Here is a 22,964-nt window from a genome sequence, read left to right as displayed (position 1 = left end):
CCGGCTCCAGGATTAAAGCCACCGTGGCTGCAAACAAAACGCTCGCACCCGCCGAGAGAGCCAGTCAGGAAGGAGAGAAAAAATGCAGCCACCACCGGGCTCGCCCGGCAGTCAGGGAGAGGATCAGGCCCGTGTTTTATAGCCTTTATATTAATTACCCAGACTCTAAATAAGATTAAAGTTTTAATTCCGTCTTCAGCTCCTAGAGGCTCCTGCTGTGCTCTTGGGTATTCCTGGTGCCACCAAGCTTCTCCGGCAGCTGTAGCAGAGGGCACTTCCCCAACAGCCAGAAACGGCAGCATCTCCTGCATCGGAGTTGCCCCATGATCCCCAAACCACCCCAAGGATGCATCACCCCGAGCAAGGTCGTCTGCACCTCCATAAACCCTGCAAACTCATAGAATCATAGAATAGTTTGGGTTGGAAGGGACCTTAAAGATCATCCAGTTCCACCCCCTGTCATGGGCAGGGACACCTCCCACTGGATCAGGGGCTCCAAGCTCCATCCAACCTGGCCTGGAACCCCTCCAGGGCTGGGGCAGCCGCAGCTTCCCTGGGCAGCCTGGGCCAGGGCCTCCCCACCCTCACGGTGAAGAAATTCTTCCTTATGTCAAGCCTAAATCTTCCCCTCTCTGTTGCCCCTCGTCCCATCGCCACCAGCCTTTATGAACAGTCCCTCCCCAGCTTTCCTGTAGCCCCTTCAGGTACTGGAAGGTCACTATAAGGTCTCCTCGGAGCCTTCTCTTCTCCAGGCTGAACAAAAGCCCAACTCCCTCAACCTGTCCTCATACAGGAGATGCTCCAGCCCTCTGATCATCTTTGTAGCCTCCCCAAGACGCGTTCCAACAGTCCCATCTCCTTCTTATGTTGAGGATTCCAGAACTGGACACAACACTCCAGATGAGGTCTCGAGTCCACCTGACCCTTCAGTTAAAGCCACAACCCAGGGCCAGCAGGGCCAGGCGATGATTAAAGAGCCGAGGGCCGGCGCTGGGCAGTGTCCCGAGGCCAGACTGCAAGTTCAAGCCACAATGGGACGGTGAGCCTGAGGCAGAGGATGCTTGCCAGGGCAATGCTTTGTGGCCAGCACCATCCGAGCTATCCAAGCCACCTTGTAGCTGCTGGGCTGCTCAGGCTCTTAGCCTGGACCATCTAGGCTGGAGTCAGAGCTGGAGGGGGGTCTTGGAGCTGGACAAAGATGGGTCGGGGAGCTGGATGGAGAAAGGTGGGTCTGGGAGCAGCAAATGCCAGCTGAGCAAGAGGCAACCGCTGCCTGCACTGCCTGGGTGGGAGATGTGGCCCAGGCTGGCAGCATCAGCGCTCGCTATTCTGGTTCCCCAGTGCCCAGGAAGCCACAGAAAACCCTGCAGACCTGCAGCTGGGGCTCACGTCCACGAGCACCAACCCCCAGCAAGGGCAGAGCCTTTGATCTGACTGAGCAGGAGCAGAGCCTGGCTCCAGCCACCGAAGCACCCAAAGCTCAGCACTAGCCTGCGTGATGCACCCCAACGGCAGCCCTGCTGAAGTCGATAATATCTCGCAGAGACCAGCTCTAGGTATCACCTCCCACATCTCCAGCTGCAGCTCAGCCACAGCCTTAGAAAAGGCGACTTGCAGCCAAGCAGCGTTGCAAAAGACACTGGTGGCGGAGAGAAAGGACACGGCACAATCCCCCATCTCCAACACTGTCCTGCTGCCTTGAGCTACAGCCGCCCTCCAGATTATTTTCCACGTTACCAACAAGGAAAGCAGGTCAAAAGCATCCTACAAGAGCTTGGGAATGCACGGAGTGTCTTTCACCCCAGTTGGCGAGTCGATTGCGGAGAAGGATGCTCCACAAGCAAGGTCACCCAAGCAAGGAGGACTTGCCCAGCTGCCACTTGGATTGCAAGGAGCTGCCCCACAGCTCCACCAAGCACAAATCCACCAGGAGAAAATGCTCTGTGGTGCTGGACCTGCTCCCATTCCCTTGGGTGGAGGACATGAGGGAGCCAAGCCAGGAAGCAAGCAGAGCCCCCAGCCCTCCGAGCATGCCCCCCAGAGCTTCTTCGCTTTGCACGGTGCCCCCAAAGCTCAGTGACCACCTAATGCGACTGTCCCTGCAGCGTAGGTGCTGGGCTGCACCAGCAGAAGCAAGAGCTTTGGAGGTTCATTATCCAGCGGGCTCCCCACAACGTGCAGACACGAGGCTAATCGTAGCCACCACTAAGGTACAAACACCAGCTCGCCCCCCCAAAGCAGACACCAAGCCTGGGGAAATTATGCAAAGGGAGAAAAAACCCTCTTCTCTTCCTTCTGCAGAAGATGCTGTTTCAGAAGAGCCCTACAGTCCCTCCTGGGCTCCCCAGTAGCCCCCTCCCCAAGCCCCCCAGCTGCCCTCCCAGCCCTGGCTCTTACCTGCTGGCCAAGGGTGGCTCCTCTGCAGCAGCGCAGCCTTCTCCAAATCCCACTGCTCCCTCTGTTAGCAGGACCCTTAAGCAACAAGCATAGGGACAACCCTGAGCCCCTGCAGCTCCTCGAGGACCTCCAACCCTTAAGGGCATCGCAGCCCCCTCCCCATGGCACAACTCGCAGTGCCTGTCCATAAAGTGTGGGGTAGAGATAAGCATCTGCAAAGCAGGAGAAGGGGGTGCTGCGGGGGGAACCAGCAGTGCTGGGATGCTGCCAGCCCTTCATCACCTTTAACACCTCAAGCTCAGGCAGCCCCAAGGGGAAAGGGGGCGCTGGGGGCTGCAGAGGGGAGCAAGGGGCTGCATCCAGCCAGGAGGGGGGCACCAGGGGCTGCAGGAGAGGCGCAGAGGGCTGCACCCAGCTGGGTGGGGGTTCCGGAGCTCTGCAGAAGAGGGTCAAGGGGCTGCACCCAGGCAAGAGGGAGGCACCAGGGGGCTACAGGAGGGACGCAAGGGGCTGCATCCAGCTGGGGGGGTGCGCCGGGGGGCTGCACCCAGCCGGGTGGGGGGAAGCATTGGGGGCTGCAGGAGAGGTACAAGGGACTGCACCCACCCAGGAGGGGGGCGTCAGGGCCTGCAGAGGGGTGCTAGGGGCTGCAGGAGGCACCAGGGACTGCAGAGGTGGGCAATGGGCTGTGTCCAGCCAGGAGGGGGGCACCGAGGGCTGCAAAATGGGAGGCAAAGAGCTGTGTCCAGCTAGGAGTAGGGCACTGAGGGCTGCAAAAGGGAGGAAAGGGGCTGTGTCCAGCCAGGAGGGGGGCACCAAGGGCTGCGAAAGGGAGGAAAGGGGCTGTGTCCAGCCAGGAGGGGGGCACCAAGGGCTGCGAAAGGGAGGAAAGGGGCTGTGTCCAGCCAGGAGGGGGGCACCAAGGGCTGCGAAAGGGAGGAAAGGGGCTGTGTCCAGCTAGGAGAGGGGCACCAAGGGCTGCGAAAGGAAGAAAAGGGGCTGTGTCCAGCCAGGAGAAGGGGGACACGGGGCTGGCAGCCCCCACCAGGCTCCCCCACGCTGCCCCCATCACGCCGCGCCGAGCCCCGCCGCATTTGAACGGCGCGGGGCGCCCGCCTCGCTCTTATTGGCCGGCGGCGCCGCCCGTCAGGCCGCGCGCGGCTCCCCCATTGGCTGCGGGCGCGGGAGGGGGCGGGGCCGGGCCGGCGCCGCTCTATAAAAGGCGGGGGCTGGGCGGGAGGGCGCTCAGTGCCGCTGCGCGACAGGTACCGGCCGGGGGGGCGTGGTCTGTAATAGAAGGGGGCGTGGTCTGTGTGGGAAGGGGGCGCGGTCTGCGGTGTGTTATGTGCTGTGTGCGCGAATAGGCGTGGTTTGATGTTGAAGGGGGCGTGGTTTGAGTTGGAAGGGGGCGTGGCTTGAGTTGGAAGGGGGCGTGGTCTGCACGGAAGGAGGGCGCTGCCCGTGTGGGAAGGGGCGTGGCCTGCGGGGCGGGGGGCGTGGCCCGGGGGCGCGCACACGCGGGAGGGGAGGGAGCGCGGGGGCGCGCGCGGCGCTGGCTGCACGCGCCGAGCCCGCACGGATCGCGGCGGCGGCAGCAGCAGCAGCACCGGGAGCCACCGGCGATGCCCGCTCCGCTCCCGCCCTGAAGATTATTTTTTTTTTCCCCCTCTCCTTTCCTTCTCCAGCGACTTCTCTTCTTCCCCTCTTTCCCTTCCTTTTTTCTCCCCTCTCCCCCCCCCCTTTCCCTCCCTTCCCACCCCTCCTTTCGCCTCTTTCTCCTCCGTTTTTCCTTCTCCGCCGCCCTCCCGGCTGCCGTGTGGATGCGGCCCGGGCTGCCTGTCCGCTCGGGAGGCGCGAGCAGATGCTGAGGGGCCGGAGGAGGAGGAGGAGAAGGATGATGATGATGATGATGGAGAGCAGCCTGGACGCGCAGAGTTTGATCAGCATCTCCCTGCGGAAGATCCACAGCTCCCGCACTCAGCGAGGCGGCATCAAGCTCCACAAGAACCTGCTCGTCTCCTACGTGCTCCGCAACGCCCGGCAGCTCTACCTGAGCGAGCGCTACGCCGAGCTTTACCGCCGCCAGCAGCAACAGCAGCAGCAGCATCACCACCACTACCCCGACGGCTGCTCCCCGGGGCTCACGATGCCCCCCTGCCCGCCGCCGCCCCCTCCCCAGCCTCTCCCGCATCCCCAAGACGCGCCGCACCGGGAGCTGCTGGAAGCCCCGAGCTGCTCCGCTCACCCCCCGCACCCTCCTCCTCCACCTCCACCACCACCTCCTCCGTGCAGAGACTCGCCTCCCGGTTTTTACCGGGGAGGAGCAGCCTCCTCCTCCCCCCCCGCCGCCGCCGCCGCCTCGGGGCTGCTCTACGCCGCCGCTTGTGACTTGGGGACCCCGCACTGTGGCAGCCGAACCACCGTGCTGGATTTGGACACGCACGTCGTGACCACGGTGGAAAACGGCTACTTGCACCAAGACTGCTGCTCGCAGTGTCCCTGCTGCTGCCAAGCGGGGCCGGGGCTCCTCTCCGCCCCCCCCGGCACCAAGCGCAAGTATCACCCGGGGCACGAGGAGGAGGAGGACGACGACGACGACGACGAGGTGGAGGGGGTGGAGGAGGAAGGGGAGCCGGGGGGAGGAGGAGGAGGAGGAGGAGGAGGAGGCGGCGGGGGGGGGGCGGGCGGCGCCCCCTTCGCCCCGTGCCCCAAACGCGCCCGGTTCGAGGACTACGGCGCCGAGCAAGCCCAGGACTCTTCCAACATCTCCAACTTGATCTCCATCTTCGGCTCCGGTTTCTCCGGGCTGGTGAGCCGGCAGCAGGACTCGGAGCAGCCCCTCAACGGGCAGCTGTGCGGCAAGCAGGCGCTGGCGAGCCTGGGAGCCTGGACTCGGGCCATCGTCGCCTTTTAGAGAGGGAGGGGGGGCGAGGGGAAAAAAAAAAAAAAGGGGAGAAGGGGTAGGGGGGTTTGGTAAACCGAGGGGCAGCGGCTCCGGAGAAAGAGGGGGGGGGGGGGGGGGCTGAAACAAAGGAGGAGGGGGGGGTTGGGGAGGTGGGGGGGGTGCCGAGGGGTGCGCAGGGGAGGTGGGAGGGCAGAGCCACGCTAGTGTTTTATAAATTGTACAATAAAGGACAAAAAAGCGAAGATCTCGGGACTTTATTTTTGGTGAGAAAAAGAAAAAAAAAAACAAAACAAAACAAAACAAAGCGACAACAACAGGAAAAAAAAGCGAACAAAACAACAACAACAACAACAAAAAAAAAAAAGCAAAACAACGAAGCACCTATTTAAATAATCCTCTTTGTGTCCGCTCGGGGTTCTCCTCCCCGGGGCGCCACGTGAGAACCGGGACCGGGACCCTCACCCCTCCCCTGCTGCTTTTTGGGGTGCGAGGAGGGCCCGGAGAGCCGCTGCCCGTTCACTTCTGTGCGTTTCTTTATGTATTTCAAAGGAGAGAAAAAAAAAAAAATTAATAAATACCAAACCAGGCAGAAACGAAAACGTTTCAACTTTCCTCCTAGAAGAAACGCGTGCGATGCGACTTCTCCTTCCCACCGCTTGTGCCAGGGTAACGCTGGAGGGTTAGGAGAGATGGATTTGGGGGGGGAAGAAAGGGGGGCAGGGGGTCCCTCCGGGCTGCTTCCCGCTGGGGATGGGGGGACCCCCCCCTAAGCCTCCACCTCGGTGTGTGTCTGTGATGCCGCAGGTAACCGTGTACACTGCTCCCATCCCTCTGTGCTGTGTCTTCTACTCTTCTTTTTCTCCTTTACCTTTTTTTTTTCCTCTTTCCCCTCTCTTTAAAGTTCAGCTGTTCCCGTTTTCAGCTTCCCAACCCATCAAACCAGCATTGTTTGGTCTTGTGAAGAGATCTGGCTCCTGTAGATCTGTCTCCTCTCTTGCTTTTCTTTTTTTTTAATATATATATTTTTTTTTCTTTTAAAAAGAAAAACCTTTTGTTGTAAAAAGGTGGGTTTTCTGGTCGTGTTTCCCCCCCTCCCTGTTTCTTTGCAGCCTAACCCCTCTCAACTTCACGGTATCAGCACTATGTGTAACTGAGGATGCTTTGCCAAACGGTCTGTTGGGGTCTTTTTTTCTTTTTTTTTTTTTCCCCCCCCCCTCCCCTTTTCTCATTTTTTCTTTTCTTTGTTTGTAAGCCTGTATTTTTGTGCATATGAAATTGTATATCACCGGGTAAAACTGTTCAGATTTGTTTAAATTTATAATCTTAATAAAAAGTCGATTATAAAGTTGCCGTGCCCTCGCTTTCCTTCGCACCGCAGCCCTCGGAAGCTCCTCTCCTGTGTCTGAGACCCTCCCAGAGGCTCTGACCCCCCCTCTATGACCCCCCCAGTCCCATAAAACCCCCTTTACCCCCTCCCCAACACCATCCAGCCCCCCCCCAAGCTGCAACCACAGCCCCTCGGTGGGGCCGGGGATGCCCCGCACAGCGATTCTCGGGGATGGGGGGAGCCGGGGGGCCCCCAACCCCAGCTCCATCCTTACCTGGCAGCCCCCCCTTACACACACACACACCTGGCAGCGCCGCCTCCTCCGCGCCCCCCGCTGCGCTCGGGAACTTTTAAGTTGGAGTTTGTTATCCCCGCGCGGGGCCGCTGGGTGGTGCGGGTGGGTTCCTCCTTTTCTCGCCCCCCCCCTTCCCTTTTTTTTTGTGTTTATGTTTATTAATACACGTTAAAGTAAATGAGCGAACCGGGGGAGCGCTCCCACTCCCGCTCCGCGCCTCCCCCCTCCCCGCCCCCATATCAGCATGGGAGAGGTTTTCTTCTTTTAAATCCCAGTTTCTCGCATCCAGCGGACATCCCGCGGCTGGAGGCTCTCCTCTGCCTCCCCCAGCATCCTCGGGGACCCTTCCAGTATCCTCCAGCATCCCCAGTATCCCCCCAGCATCCCCCCAGCCTCCTGAAGAACCCCTCCAGTATCCCCCCAGCACCCTCAGCATCCTCGGCGATCCCTCCAGCATCCCCAGTACCCACCCAGCATCCCCCCAGCATCCTCAGACACCCCTCCAGTATCCCTCCAGCACCCTCGGGGACCCCTCCAGTATTCCCAGCATCCCCTAGCATCCTCGGGGACCCCTCCAGTATCCTCCAGCATCCTCGGGGACCCCTCCAGCACCCCCAGTATCCCCCCAGCATACTCGGGGACCCCTCCAGCATCCCCAGTATCCCTCCAGCATCCCCCTAGCCTCCTCAAGGACCCCTCCAGTATCCCTCCAGCACCCTCAGCATCCTCGGCGATCCCTCCAGCATCCCCAGTATCCACCCAGCATCCCCCCAGCATCCTCAGACACCCCTCCAGTATCCCTCCAGCACCCTCGGGGACCCCTACAGTATTCCCAGCATCCTCTAGCATCCTCGGGGACCCCTCCAGTCTCCTCCAGCATCCCCAGTATCCCTCCAGCATCCTCAGGGACCCCTCCGGTATCTCCAGTACTCCCCCAGCATCCCCGGGACCCCCTTCCAGCCCACCCCACGGCCAAGCCCCGCTCCGCAGCCCCTCGGGAGCGCAGCCTTCCCCTCTCCCGCACTTAATAAAACCCCAAAAGGCTCCCGGGATGGGATTTCGGGGCTCGGGGTTGGGGGGGAGCCCCAGCGCCCGGCGCTGCCCCTGCCCGGCTCCGCGCCCGCAGCGCCCCCTGCCGCCCGCAGCGGGACCCGCAGCGCCCAGGGCTGCCGGGGGGGGGGCGGCCCCGACCCCGCTGGGGGGCAGAGGAAGGGGCTGGGGTGGGTTCCGACCCCGTATAGGGCACAAAAAGGGGCTGGGGGGCTGCCTCGACCCTTCTGCGGGGAAAGGGAAGGGGCTGGGGGGCAGAGGAAGAGGCTGGGGGGCTGCCCCGACCCCATATGGGGCACAAAAAGGGGCTGGGGGGCTGCCCCGACCCTTCTGCGGGGCAGGGGAAGGGGCTGGGGGTGGTTCCGACCCCGTATGGGTCACAAAAAGGGGCTGGGGGGCTGCCCCGACCCCGCTGCGGGGAAAGGGAAGGGGCTGGGGGGCAGAGGAAGGGACTGAGGGGCTGCCCCAACCCCATATGGGGCACAAAAAGGGGCTGGGGGGCTGCCCCGACCCTTCTGTGGGGAAAGGGAAGGGGCTGGGGGGCAGAGGAAGAGGCTGGGGGGCTGCCCCGACCCCATATGGGACACAAAAAGGGGCTGGGGGGCTGCCTTGACCCCTCTGTGGGGCAGAGGAAGGGGCTGGGGGGCAGAGGAAGAGGCTGGGGGGCTGCCCCGACCCCATATGAGGCACAAAATTGGGCTGGAGGTGGTTCCGACCCCATATGGGGCACAAGAAGGGGTTGGGGGGAGCTCCGACCCCGCTGCGGGGAAAGGGAAGGGGCAGGGGGGCACAGGAAGGGGCTGGGGGGCTGCCTCGACCCCAGTATGGGGCAGAGGAAAGGGCTGCGGGGGCTTCAGGGCAAAAGAAGGGGCTGGGGGGCTGCCCCGACCCCATATGAGGCACAAAAAGGGGCTGGGGGGCTGCCCCGACCCCATATGGGGCACAAAAAGGGGCTGGGGGGCTGCCCCGACCCCATATGGGGCACAAAAAGGGGCTGGGGGGCTGCCTCGACCCCACTGTGGGGCACAAAAAGGGGCTGGGGGGCAAGGGAAGGGGCTGGGGGGCACAAGAAAGGGCTGGGAGGCTGCCCCGACCTCACTTTGGGGCTGAGGAAGGGGCTGGGGGGGCAGCCCCACGCTCCCCACCGAGGCTGCCCCATCCCGCTCAGGCTGTGGGGCTGAACCCCGCTCCGCTCTCCTGCTGCCTTTCCAAATTACCCCCCGAAAATAAAATAAATTGAAATACATAGAGCCTATAAAAGCCCCATCTGGGAGCGCTGGTGGGGACGAACAGAAATATTTGCTCTATGAAACCCGGGATGCTGGGGCCAGGAGAGATTCACCCACGGAGCCAGAGAGAAGCCTTCTCCCCACTCCAGACCCTGGAGTGGGACCCTGGGGCAGCTCCAAGTCACCCTTCAGCCTCAGAATCACAGCTCCCCAGCCCAGAGGCAGCTGGAGAGGGGCGCTGGCAGTGGGATGAGCAGAAACAGCGGCTCCTGCACGCTCCACGCAGGATTTGGGGGAAGTTTTAAGCCCCAAGCCCTCCTGCAGAGCTCTGGATCCCAAACCCTGAGGAGCCTCTGCCCCTAACAGCCCAGAGAGAGGGGCAGATGTTGTTTTAGCCCAGTATCCACACGCACACGCTCATCGGCTTCCCAAACAGCTCCAGATCTCCAAGATCTCAAGGTTACCAGCGGCAAAGCAGGGAGAACTCCCATTCCCGCAGGACTCGACGCCCCCAAGCACACCCGATTCTCCAAACCTCCCTCTCCCAGCGACGCTCAGCCCTCACCCCAGCTCGCAGTGCAAGTTTCTGGGGGTTCAGTCACGGTTTCAAAGGATGGAACTGGCCAAGATGCTTCTGCATCACCAATAACCATGGGGAGAGGTGGGAGAGATGGGGTGCACGTGCCATGGGGATGCTCAAAAATCCCCGACACCGAGGAACGAGTTGATCCTCATCTCCACGGAGCCACTGAGACTCCGACGCTCTCGGCAGCGCAGTTATTTATTTATTTTCAACCCCGGTACATGACATTTCTCTTCTTACGAAGGCGGCGGCAGCAGAAAGCCCATCACACAGCCTCTCTCCTGAAAGCAGAGCCTGGAAACTAGAGTCTCATCTGCATATTCATAAGTACCTGATAAATTAATCATGATGGCAGAAGCATTCAGGCTAGAAGGGAGGTGACAGGGGAAGGTTGCACCCCCCAACACAAGCCTGTCCTCACTCTTGTACGCGCTCCTCGTCTTCCAGGCACAAAATATTTTGATCCCTTCGCGATTCAGCTGAACCCCCCAGCTGCTCGTCCCCCACCGCTACCACAGAATCACCAGGTTGGAAAAGAGCCAGTGGATCATCAAGTCCAACCATTCCTATCAATCACTAAACCATGTCCCTCAGCATCTCATCCACCCGTCCCTTAAACCCCTCCAGGGAAGGGGACTCAACCCCCTCCTTGGGGTGGGAGATGGGGGAGAGCGAGGGGAGCAGGGAGGTCCTGCTCCCGCACCCGGCGCTCGCTCCACCAGCTGCAAGACAGCTGTGCCCTTCCCTCCACCACACAAACCCCTCACCACAAGCAAATCCAGTTCTTGGGGTGCTCTTGGCATCCTTCCACTGAACCCCCTGGGTTAGGGGAAGGGTCAGCCTGCCCCGGAGGGAGGTGTTGCCTCTGCTAACAGAGACAGAAACTCATCCCAAAGCTGGTGCGGCACCTCCTCGCTGGCAGAACGTGGCTGGCAGCCACCTGTGGAGTCCAGGAGGGGCCAACACGGCTCTCGTTTTCATCTCCCTCAGCTGCAAGCGCAGAGGGGGCTCCAGGGCTGGGCTGGGCTCACCGATAGCAGAAGGTGAGGAACACCCCATGGGTGTTTGGTGGGTTCAAATTGGGAATCGGAGTATCAAATCCAGCGCCAAAGCCAACAGCCCAGCCAGGTCTTGGTGCTACTGGAGCAGGTCAGGTTGGGAAAGGACATCGCGGCACATCCAACAGGTTCCCCCTGCACCAGGAGGGATGAGGATGGACACAACGGAGGAGGACAAACCTCTCTCACCTCCGGGGTCATCAGCCCAGCGCCCCTGGAAGGGGTTGGGCTCCAACCAAGAAAACTCCACCCATGCATCACAAAACAGGCACCAGCTCCTGGGTGCTGAGCCCCAAATGGAGCTGCTCCACATCCTAAACCACAAAGTCCAAGAGCAAGACTGCACCCAGCTCCCCCCGAAGAGCCACTTTGTGCCCTCCCAGTCGCAACGCAGGATCCTTCAGTCCTTCAGCTGTGAGTCAGATCCTCCCCCAACCCACCTCCCTGGCTCAAACGTGGAAGAGCAGGGAGAGATTTTGGGATCTGCAGAGGTTTGGAGGTTTGCAGAGAGCAGTGGGAGAGCTATTGGGGGTCACAGCAACGCGGTGGAGAGGCCGCTCCCGTTAGCGCCGTGTTTAATATGTTGGGTTTGGTCTGGGCCTGGGTAATTAGCATCCGAGCGGTAATTATTCACGCTTGGCCTTTCTATATCCTGCTTATAGATTTGATGATTAATGTTGCTCCTTGAGTTAAGCCTACCCTGGATTTACCAGCGCGCGTCGCGAAAGTTAAGAGGAGGCTGTTGTGTGACGGAAGACGCCGTCCCTTGCATCTACCAGCAAAAACAACACGACTGAAAAATTAGAGTAAAAAAAACTGCCTTGCACAGAAGCAGCAGACGCTGAGCACAAAGCAGCCATCTCAGCAGCACGAGAATGTTGGTTGCATGGTAGGAGAAGCAAAAACCTCCTCCAGTATCTAGAAGTCTCCAACGCTGGATGCTTTGGGAGGTCACTGGCACCACAGAGACACAAGCAGGGCAGGTCTGTGCTGCAAAGCAAGGTGCACACACCCCTCCATCCACCTTTTCATGAGCAAAACCCAGCGCAGGGTCTCCAGAGGAGGACCAGCTGCCTCAACAAGCTGGGAAATGGGGAAATCCAGCTGCTAACACCTCCAAACTGGGACTAATCCAGCTCAGCTGAGCAAAATCCATAAGTGGGCTCACCTGCTCTCCTAGGAACCGTCTCCCCCAGGCAAGGAGGCTGCACTGCCCATGATGGTGCTGGTCCTCCTGCAGAAGAACCTGGGGCAGGCCTACAGCACCACTGGGTGAGATGCTTGGAGATAGAGTGTTTTTCCAGCTGCTCCACAGGACAAAAAGTGCTTCTAGCTGAGCTGCTCTCTGGGGTCTCTGTGCCAGGTAGGCATGAGAGCCCAGATCTTCACCAAATTGCACGTGGAGGCCAGCATGAGGAGAAGGAGCCAGCAAGCAGAGCTGCCCTGGCTCCCCTTCCTCAAGGAAGGCACTCAGTGTCCTACAGGACACCCAACCCTGCTCTTATCCTCCCCTCTGATCCCATGATTGGGCCGCTGAGCAGAGACACCTGCCCCACACCTGCTCAGAGGAGGGGAAAAGGGCTTGAGGAAGCCCCAGGAGCAGCCCTGGATGCTGCCATGGACCATTCCTGACCCATGGCCAGGAGGGGAGCATCCTCCCCAGCTCCTGTCACACGGCACCATGGGGACTCGCATGGCTCAGCAGCACCGTGTCCCCTGCTCCCACCTCTCCAGCATGAAGCCAGAGGCACTCCTGAGGTCAATCCCAACCAACTCTGTTTTACGTTCTCCCCAACCTGGATAAAGAGAAAAGTTGCATCTATTAAAGTTGGAGCCGGACTCCAGCAGCCAATTCACGCTCTGCTCAGGCTCAGCCCCACACTGACAGGAGCAGAAAATTTCCTTATCACTCCATATTTCCACAGTTTCATTCTGGGAGCTTGTTTTTTCTTCCCACCAAAGCCATCCTTTCCCTCTCTTTTCCTCCCCAAAATGAGGCTTTTTTTTTTTTCCCTGAAACATGTATAGCTGCTTCCCCCCCGCCCCTTTTTCCCCAGGTTTTACAACATGAAAGTGAACGTTGATGTGAATGGAATTTTGAAATTGGAGACGGGGAAGTTCTGCTCCGAGAGGCGACGGCTCGCTCGCAGAATCGCCTCCTTTCAAGCTCCCCGATGAAATCCTTCACAAAGATTTTTCTTTTTTCCTCTCCTCCTCGCCCAGGCAGCCGCGTGCCCTGCGCTGCTCCAGCTTTTGTTTCTCCGCTGCTCCCTGGGGAGGATGGACACGTCGCCACCCCACCATGCCCTGTCCGTGCCCGCTTCTCCGCAGCACCAATGCCAGCATCCCACACGGAACAAAACACCTCAAATAGGAACCTGCTCCTGCTCCTAAACCTTTTGCAAACAGGGATATTTCTAGGAGCTCCCCCCTAGCAGTGAGCCAGGGCTCGTTGGATGCACAGCTCAGGGATTGGTGTTTCAGAAACCTCTTATTTTCTGGTTGCCCAGGGAAGCTGTGGCTGCCCCATCCCCGGAGATGCTCAAGGCCAGGTTGGATGGAGTCTTGGAGCCCCTGATCCAGTGGGAGGTGTCCCTGCCCATGGCAGGGGTGGGACTGGGTGGGCTTCAAGATTCCTTCCAACCCAAACCTTTCTATGATTGTGTATGTACAGCAGAGATGTGGAAACTAAGGAGTTGAGGCATGGGTTGGCTTCTCCATGCGTTGCACTGCCTGGCTGGAGCATCTCACAGCTTCCAGCAGCTCCCCAACATTTCTGCTCAGCCCAGCCAGGTGGTGCGGTCCCATTTACTGCAGTCTAGGATACAAAAAAAACCACAAACAAACAAACAAAACAAGACAAAGTAGAGATAAATTTGAAATTGGGGTCAGAGAAACCAGGTTTCTTCCATTTTTCAACACCTCCGTGTGTTGCTCTTGCCGGAGCCGCCAGCCTTTGGTTGCACCCTCATCCTTCATGCCCCAGACACGCATCTCTGCGATGCTCCCGTCAGTGTCTGTTGATCTTGGAGGACTGTAGGACAAATAAAGTGGCAGCGAGGCTGTGGAGATCGTGCCCCGTTAGAAGCACCGTGCCAGGATCCAGTGATCTGTCCCAGCTGGTCTCAGCTCTGCTCTTTCTCACGTTGGACCAGAGCACAGGGTCTCCGTGGTCCACAGGCAGAAGAGGAAAAGCCTGGATGATCACAGCGCTGCTTGTTTTAATAGGAGGGCTCCGAAACCTGGGGATTTTCCAGAATCAACGGATCCCAAGCCAAGGTTTGAGCCAGAGGCATTGCCTAACCCAGCAGGCACCGGAGGGCCAAGCTGAAGAAGCTCTCCATGTAAATGCTCCTTAAACAATGTTAGGCTGAGTTAATCCAGACACAGCTCCAGGGGGACAAACTGAAGGCTCTATTCTTCCCATTATCTCAACACTTGTTGCAGAGCTGGGATGTTCACGTCCCAGCTTTTGAGGCTTTTTAACCATGTTCTTGCCTTCTGGTTCACCCAAGAGCAGAAGAACCGGGTATTTGTGGTGCTGCGGGGACCACAAGCGTGGTTTGAAGGGAAATGGGTGATGGAGGAAAGCAGCCATGGCACTTGGACGTGGGTTTGTCCCCTGGTTCTGAGAGAGATCCCCACCGGATCAGGGGCTCCCAGCCCCATCCAACCTGGCCTTGAGCATCTCCAGGGATGGGGCAGCCACCACTGCTCTGGGCAACCTGGGCCAGCACCTCCCCTCCCTCAGAAAAACATTTCTTCCTAAGTTCTCTTCCAGCTCAAAGCACCGAGGCGGTGTCCTTAGCTGAGGTTACAGCAGGGTTGGCAGTAGAGGAGGCAACCGAACCCACGTCTGCTTCCCCCCAAAGCATCCAGGCAGCTCTCACATCTATATGCGATTTATGTTTTACTCTCCCTAGGGACTCATCTCCCCTCTTCCCCCTAATTATAAAAATTAGTAGGTTGGAGGTATATTTGAGGGGTTTCCTTTCCCTGCGTTGACAAAGCGCAACCCTTGATGACTCTAACCCCAAATTCTCTGTGACACAGATACCCTGGCAATTATAAAACACTTCCCCGCTCGCTCCATAAACCCCTTTGCTGTTGCTATTAGTATGCATTAACATTTTATTGGTGTTACAGGATGAAACATCCAGTCTTGCAGCTCCAGTGGGCTTGGGGATTTCCAGCATCCTGCAATATGTATCCGTGCAGAGGAAATTAAAATGTGGATGGATCAGCAAGATACAGTCAAATCCTCTACAGTAATTTGGAGAAGACTAAACTCCGGTGCTAGTGGAGCATATTCCAAGCTATCTAATAGAGAGCTGATGATCTCTGTAACAGCCTTTTTGTAAGTTTTATTCTTGCCTACAAGGGAATTTTTTTTCAAAGGGGATGTGTAATACCTAAACTAATATTTTTAAAGGTATATGCTCCGAACACGGAACAGTGAGACCCAGCGCAGAGCCGCTGCTTTCAGCGAGGAGCTGGTACCAATAAAAGAATAAGCTCCAGTATCTCATTCTGGCTGGAATTTCTTTCTAACCACCATACCAGTCAATTTTATACAGTTCATAGCCATCACAGGACAAATGGACTCTTAGGAATATCAGAATGCTTTGCTCTTTTAGCAGTTGTACCACACACATCTCCTTTATCTCCTTTAGCATCGCAACCACCTCCAGCTGAATCCCAAAGCGCTGTGTCTACGTGAAGGCTGCAGTGCTGGGCATCTCACCAGCTCCACAAATGGCTTAAAAGTGGAAGGAGGAAGATCTAGATCAGACATTTGGAAGAAATTCCTCACCATGAGGGTGGGGAGGCACTGGCTTATGTTGCCCAGAGCACTGGTGGCCACCCCGTCCCTGGAGATGTTCAAGGCCAGGGTGGACACGGCTTTGGGCAACCTGATCCAGTGGAACTGGATGGGCTTTGAGGTCCCTTAGAATCATAGAATCACCAGGTTGGAAGAGACCCACCGGATCATCGAGTCCAACCATTCCTATCAAACACTAAACCATGTCCCTCAGCACCTCGTCCACCCGTCCCTTAAACACCTCCAAGGAAGGTGACACAACCCCCTCCCTAGGCAGCCTCTGCCAGTGCCCAATGACCCTTTCCGTGATTTTTCTTCCTAATGTCCAGCCTGAACCTCCCCTGGTGGAGCTGGAGGCCATTCCCTCTCATCCTGTCCCCCGTCACTTGGGAGAAGAGCCCAGCTCCCTCCTCTCCACAACCTCCTTTCAGGTAGTTGGAGAGAGCAATGAGGTCTCCCCTCAGCCTCCTCTTCTCCAGGCTAAACACCCCCAGCTCTCTCAGCCGTTCCCCATAAGCCCTGTTCTCCAGCCCCCTCACCAGCTTCGTTGCTCTTCTCTGGACTCGCTCCAGAGCCTCAACATCCTTCTTGTGGTGAGGGGCCCAGAACTGAACACAGGATTCGAGGAGCGGTCTCACCAGTGCCGAGTACAGAGGGAGAAGAACCTCCCCGGACCTGCTGGTCACGCCATTCCTGATCCAAGCCAAGATGCCATTGGCCTTCTTGGCCACCTGGGCCACTGCTGGCTCCTGTTCAGTCGCTGTCAACCAACACCCCCAGGTCCCTCTCCTCCAGGCAGCTTTCCAGCCAGACTTCTCCTAGTCTGTAGCTGCACAGGGTTGTTGTGCCCCAAGTGCAGGAAACAACCAAAACCAACCCAAACCATTCTATGATTCTACAAACCGCTCACCAGGCTTGGTCCAGCACCCCAGACCTCACCATCTCCAAAGAAAAAGACATTTCCATACCTAAAACCGTGAGGAATTCAAGTCAAAATAGATAACTTGGGTACCTTGACTCGTGCAGTACGGTCTGCTTGGGTTTATCTCTCCCAAGTGTCTTAGAAGTGATAGGAAGTTGCTCCTCTGCTTTCTCCCCTTCCTGCATTTATAGTCTCAGCAAATCCTCGAGCACATCCTTAATCCATTTTTCACAAAAGGAAGCAAGTCTGCGCTCAGGAGGACTTAAGCAACACCTCGGTGCTCACAGGACCCCACTCCCGCTCCCACGGGTTTGCATGCACCGAGTATTAAGAAGCCCACATTGGGATGAGGGATTTCGACGTAATTTATTATCTGTGTTACAGTTGCAACTGGGAACATGGGGAGTGACTCATTCCAATTTTAGCGACAACTGTATTTATGCCCCACGTAGTGCCGGCCGATATAGACATTCCCAAGCCCAGGCTTTTTATAGCAAGCAGAAGCACCCACTCCACCCCCTCAAAAGCCTTTTTGAACCTCCAAAGCCTGCTCACAGCCTTGTGCTCTTCCCAGCGAGCATATCTCCAGGCTGAAGATGCCCATCATGGTTCAGCCCTCGCTAAATGTGATGTGGAAGCAGCCTTTTTTCAATTGAGCTCATCCTAGCTTGAAGTTTGGCACCATTTTTAGAAGATCAGTCCAGGAAAAGACGTGCCTGTCCCCAAGATGCTCAAGGAGTTTGCTCCATTGTCAATGGGAAGTGCTCATCCACCTAAGGGGAAGCAATGTTCAAGGAGAAGATCAATCCTCTTGGCTATTAGAGCATGAAATGACCCTGTTAAATTCTGCATCTGAGCCAGAAAAGCCCTTGCTGAAGCACTGAGATCACCGTGAGCTTCTCAAGCATAGAAGGTTCCCACCAGGAGAGTTCAGGTTATCGTTAACCACTGATTCCACCTTCTCCCACTCACTTCTGCTTCTTCTCCCTTTTGGGAAGGAAGTCACAACGTGGCATCCAGGGCTCTTGTGGGGTTCGATACCGGCTCCTTGGGGTAAGAAGTACGTCTTCATCCTGAAAACTGTCAGGTTTTGCTGCTCAACAAACACTGGTCCTGCAGTGGGGACTTCTTTGTTTAATAGCAGGAGCCCAGCACTGCGTAATGGAACTGAGCCGCACACCAGCGACAAGCAAATACAGCAACAATGGCATGAAACAGCTCTACCTCTTATTCTTTTCCTGCTGTCACCAGATGAGGCTGCTTCTCTTAACTCTTCATTTATTACTGGCTGCCATGAATGCTCATTTATAAAGGAGGGCTGCAAAGAAAAAGACAGGGGCAGGCTGACGGCGATTTCAGAAACGCACCCCTTGTAAAGGCGACGGCTGTTGAAGAGGAACACAAACCGGCCTACGCATCGCAACGCCAAAGGATCCAGTTCTGAAAACTCAATTTAAACAAAAACTGGCTTGGGCAGTGGGCTGAGCGGGAAGATGGTGAGAAACCCACACGACGTCTGCTTTCCCTTCACCGCACGTCATGTTCACCAAGGGACACGTTCAAGACGAATTCAAGCGCCTTCAAAGAAAACATCTGTGATCCAAGATGACATTTCTGCTCACCATCCGTCCCTCCACGCTGCTGCCACTTTTAGCAACGTGCGCTCACACAGTTGGCCTCCGCTGATGGAGAGGATACAACCCAGCGACAAGGAACCCAGCACTCGCTAAGCACATTTACACTACCTCCAATCACTCCCGAGAAGGTCCAGGTATAATTTTCTATATAAATCCAACACAAAACTGCTGCTCTAAACTGGTGCTGGAAGTCCCGAGCCAGCCCCTGCAGCAGGACAGGAAAAACAGCTGAAGGAAAAGGTTCCAGTTCTCACCCTGCCTCAAAACCAAGGCTCAAACGTCCTTTGTTTGAGTCTCTGATCTTCCAAGAGGTATTTGCTGGCCTGGGAATAGGCTTTGCACATCACCTACCTGCCAAATCCAAGCTGGGAGAGAGGGGGGTGGGCACAGCCAAGTTGTTAAATAAATAAATAAAACATACTATAAAGACAAAAAGACACCTCGGAAGAATACAAAGACAGACCGGATATAATTGATTCATGCAGTTAAATAACGAGTCAATTTGGTGCAAGCAAGAGATGAACCACCAACAAGGCAAGTGCCTCCACAAAGCCTCTTCCCTGCACCGAAGGCTCCAGCCACCAGTTTCGCTGGCTCTGCTCCCAAAGCGGAGCAAACCCCAGGCTGAGAGAGACCAACGCAGCCACCAGTGCAAAACACAGAGACTTTAATTAAAACCACAACGTGGGAGGAGGAGGTGGAGCGCCGCTTCGGACACTGAGCAGCCCTGGGTGCTGCTACGTGCATGGACCCACCGGGAGAGAAGCAGAGCTCCAAGAACCAGTGATGGACGCTGGTGGGGGTCAGGAGCGCAAGCTGCCGACTGCCAAGTGACAGGGACACATCCTAAGTGGGCTGATAAGACTCAAATAGGAATTAGCTGCTTCAAGTCAAAAAAACCCTAGCAGGATGTACAGACTCAGGGAAGCAAGAAACACAGAGCACTCTGTGAGCCTCTCCAGCCTTTTTTTGGTGCTGTATTTCACATTCTTGATGTCCCTCCCATGCATGGATGTCAGCATTTCCACCCATCCTTTTGCACAGAAGCCCCATTTCCATAACATGACCAGGAGAGATGCATGATCCGATGGGTCTTTTCCAACCTGGTGATTCTGTGATACCCAACTCTTCAACAGTTTTTGAAACCATGGGCTTTAGCTCAGCTGCTGCACAGCCCTTTAAAGCACGGTGACACTTGCCAAAAGCCACATAGCGACACGAGGGGACACAGATGGAGACACCTGGGGTCTCTGATGCAGGCACTGGCTGCTAAACTGCTCCATTGGAGTTGGACTCATCAAGTCCCAGCAAGCACACGTATCTCCAGCACCGCTCCACTTGGAAAGTCAAGCTAAATCACATATCCCATTTAAGAGTAAAACAAGACTTAATTCCAGTCTTCCATTTTCATTTATAATGCAAGTTTATAGAGTTGTTTTAGGCAGGTCAGAAGATCCTTGTCCCCTCCCACCCAGGGCCAAGCCAGGAGCAGACAGGACAGTAGCAGTGCTGGAAAGCTCTGCCTTCACTCTGCAGACACCTGCATTTCACTGGCTCTTAATTTCAACCCCTTTCTTGCTCTCCCTGCCCTGAGCGCCCGAGAGAACCTTTACAAGAGGGAACGAGTAGATCTGGCAAAAAGAAAATTGTGGGGAAAAATATTCACAAGCAGGCTTTTTGTTTTTCCTTCCCAACCCTCCCCCCCGCCCCCAGTAAAGCCACACAGCAGCGAAAGCCAAGCAGCCTGGCTGGCGGGAGCCCCACCGTCTCCTCCTGCTGCCCTGACCCCAAGCAAATAGCCTTGTTCCCCCACATCCAGCCTGGAAACCCAAAGAAGAAACATCTCCTCCCCATCTGCAAAGTTGTGGACCATCCTGGTGGACACAACGGCTCAATTCAAACACAGCACCAGCGATTTCTGCCCTCCTAGTGATGCTGCTGGTGTGGTCTGGACCACATCCCCATTTGTTCACCTGCCTGTCTTCAAGATGCTGCTGCTGGTGGCATTGGAAATGTGGTCCCTCTGCCCGAGGTCCAGCATAGCAACACCAGCAGGGAATGGCAAAGGGGAAGAGCCTTCTCCAGATAAAACCCGCTGTCCTGAGTTATTCAGGCCTTTTGTTTCCAGCGCAAGTACATAAATGCAGATAAAGCTGCTCACTTGCCCCCCACGCTGCCTTTGCTCCAGGGATGCTTCCCTAAAAGAGCCGGGGAGCACACTGCTTCGTGGAGAAATCCCTCCGTGATGGGGCTGTCACTACAATTTATGACCAAGCAGCAGCAAACACAGTCACCTTGTGCCACTGAGGCCAGCCCAGCCCCGGGGGCAGCAAAGCACAAAGAGGAAACGGGGAGTGCAGGGGGCAGGTTGGACCCAGCGATGAACACGTGAACATAGGAGGTTTTGTGCCCGTTAAGAGGGAGCCGGAGCAGGCGCCACTCGAGCAGTGTCTTTGCATAGCTGTTCTCACAGAGCCGGGTCCCTCCAGGGACTTTATCTCCGGCTCCGGAGCCAGCTCAGACCCCCGCAGCCCAGAAGGTTCCCAGCTTCACCCGAGAGAAGAGGCGGTGGTGGGAAAGGAAGACCTAGGGAACCTTGTAGAAGAGATGGAGGAGGGAGGGGGTTTTAGTTACCCAGAATAAGGGAGAGATGGCACCCTGGGCTTCCAGCAACCCACAGACCTTCCCTACAACTTCCTCTACCCATTTCAGAGCCCCTCGTGCAAGCAGAGGCGGCTGCCTACAGGCACGTGCAGGCTCACGCCTCACCCCTTGCAGTGGTTTCCCAAACCAAACAGCAACAGGAAACTTCAATGAAATTCAAAAGGGAAATTGCAGTTCCCACTGCCCAACACATACACACGTGCCTTCCTCCCCTCCACACCCCCTTCCTCCCAGGAAGGGAAGCAGAGAGCCTTTTGCTGCAAGGCAGCCTCTATTCAAACCCCATTCACATGCCCAGAGCCACACAGACAGCAGTCACGCTGCCCGTGGATGCAGCAGAGCAGAGAAGCACAGCCCCGGCTCGGTCGCTGGCGAGACATCCCCATCCTGGGGACGTGCAGGAGGAGCTGCTCCAGGTCCTGTCTCCCGTGCAAGGCCAGCGAGTGCTTTGGATCTGTGGTTACCGATGAGGATGTGCAGGAACGAACGGGCTGTGTGTAACGGGCAAGGTGATGAGGAGGGGGTGAGGGGAGGAGGAAGAGCGCCACGCTATGCTTCCGCTGCCTTTATTCCTCCCGCGGCCTCCTTAGGACGTCACAGGCTGGATGGGGAGCAGGCTGCCGAACTTAAAGTGCTGGATCACAGGAAACTTCTCCAGGCACTGCAGGAGGAGAGAGAAAAAGGGGTGAATTCAGGAGATATTTCCACCTTACGCACACAGCCAGAGCCTCTGGGTCAGGAGGCAGCAAGCGTAGGGCCCACTCAGGTCAGTCTCAGACAGAGGGATCAGCCCCACATCTCCCTCAACGTTCCCACCAGGTTCCTCAGGCCAGTAACACTCATACCCCCATCCCCTTTCCTTCAGCCAGAGCCTTTTCCTTGCTGAAATTCAGGCCTGGAGCATGAGCAGAAGAGGCATGTTTATGTCAGCAGCTTTCTCTCTCACCACCTTTCCTTGCTCAGGCTGATCTCTTTGAAGAGCCTCACCCTACAAACACTTTGAGAGCTGCAGAAACCCCCCAGGGAAGAGACTCTCCCTCCACAGGACAGAGCCCCTACTCTGAGTTTGAGGTACCATCCTGCAACCACAAATCGCTGCCCCAGCTGCATTCCAGACTCTCAGGTCTTTGATAGACAAGCACCAGTGATTTTGCTGCCATAGTTTAAGACGCAATCCTATTCCCAACACCCCCTCACTCCTGAAATTCCCACCCTGCATTGCAGAGCAATGATAGAGGGAGTGTGGATCACAGATCCATCATACACGTCCACTGCAAGGCAGCTAAGCTCAGAGCTGCTTCCTCCAGCTGAGCCCCTGCTCTGCGCAGGGAGGGCTGGGCTGGAGGGCAAAGCCCCTTCTGCTCACCACCCCACCAGGGCAGGCAGGTCAGTGGCTGTGGTCAATAACCACGTCAAAGCTTGCCAGCACTCGCCTGGCAGAGCCACTCAGAGCTGGTTTTTTGAGTCACTGCAGATTTAGACTGCCCAAAACTCAGAGCACAGAGCAGACTCACCTCCAGACACACAAACCTCAGCAGTACGTGTGCACCAAGCCAGCGGCTGCGCCTGCACTAACATCCCCGTGGTAGTTGTGCTAAACAAGGGTGATAATCACCTCACCGTGCTGCAACGGGGACTCACCGCCAGCAGCACGGCTAGCGAGATGGTGGCCACCTCCTCACTGCAGGCAGAGGGGCAAGTTCTTCCCTCCCCAGACAGCACTGATACAAAGAGGAGAAAAGGAATCCAAGTGTCTTGGGAGGAGAGCCTTTCCCCGCACCCAGCCATCAGTCTGCTCGCAGGAGTCTTGCTCTGCCGGAGGTGTGAAGTACACACAATGAAAGCACAGCAGCTACCAACCAACAGGAGACCGTCCAGCCCCAACAACTCCTTGGCACAAATGGCATCTGCTTAGAGCCAGGGGGATGGGGTGCGGCACCAGGCAGATCCTGAAGCAGGAGGGTGTCAAAGCCCTGCAACCAGCAGCCCCCCTGACAGACCTTGGGGACAAGATGTACGGCTCAGTTCTTCCAGGCGCTACTTTTGAAGCACGGCTCCTTCCTACCAAAGGGAGG

The 22,964-nt window shown here is 56.9% G+C and overlaps 2 protein-coding genes and 1 long non-coding RNA gene across 3 annotated transcripts in view; 1 reads left to right on the top strand and 2 right to left on the bottom strand.

Annotated features, from left to right (window-relative positions):
* The first annotated feature begins 3,945 nt into the window (after window positions 1-3,945).
* Window positions 3,946-5,316, top strand: IER5L (immediate early response 5 like). The gene has a single exon (XM_069873206.1). The coding sequence runs from the start codon at window positions 4,259-4,261 to the stop codon at window positions 5,309-5,311; it is 1,053 nt and encodes a 350-aa protein (XP_069729307.1). The 5' UTR covers window positions 3,946-4,258; the 3' UTR covers window positions 5,312-5,316.
* A 225-nt stretch (window positions 5,317-5,541) lies between these two features.
* LOC138729235 (uncharacterized) lies at window positions 5,542-7,019 on the bottom strand. The gene is made up of 2 exons (XR_011338862.1): window positions 6,934-7,019; window positions 5,542-5,834 (listed from the first exon to the last, which is right to left on the bottom strand). It is a non-coding gene; the product is annotated as an uncharacterized lncRNA (long non-coding RNA).
* Window positions 7,020-16,935: 9,916 nt separating this feature from the next.
* PTPA (protein phosphatase 2 phosphatase activator) overlaps window positions 16,936-22,964 on the bottom strand; it is a 28,539-nt gene continuing 22,510 nt past the window's right edge. The window contains exon 10 of the mRNA XM_069873233.1: window positions 16,936-21,550. Within this exon, the coding sequence (XP_069729334.1) occupies window positions 21,476-21,550 (75 nt within the window). The 3' untranslated portion in view covers window positions 16,936-21,475. The remainder of the gene's footprint in view (window positions 21,551-22,964) is intronic.

The sequence above is a fragment of the Phaenicophaeus curvirostris genome, chromosome 20 (genome assembly GCF_032191515.1).
Source record: "Phaenicophaeus curvirostris isolate KB17595 chromosome 20, BPBGC_Pcur_1.0, whole genome shotgun sequence".
NCBI classification, from domain to species: domain Eukaryota; kingdom Metazoa; phylum Chordata; class Aves; order Cuculiformes; family Cuculidae; genus Phaenicophaeus; species Phaenicophaeus curvirostris.
This window is presented reverse-complemented; position numbering and strand designations above follow the sequence as displayed.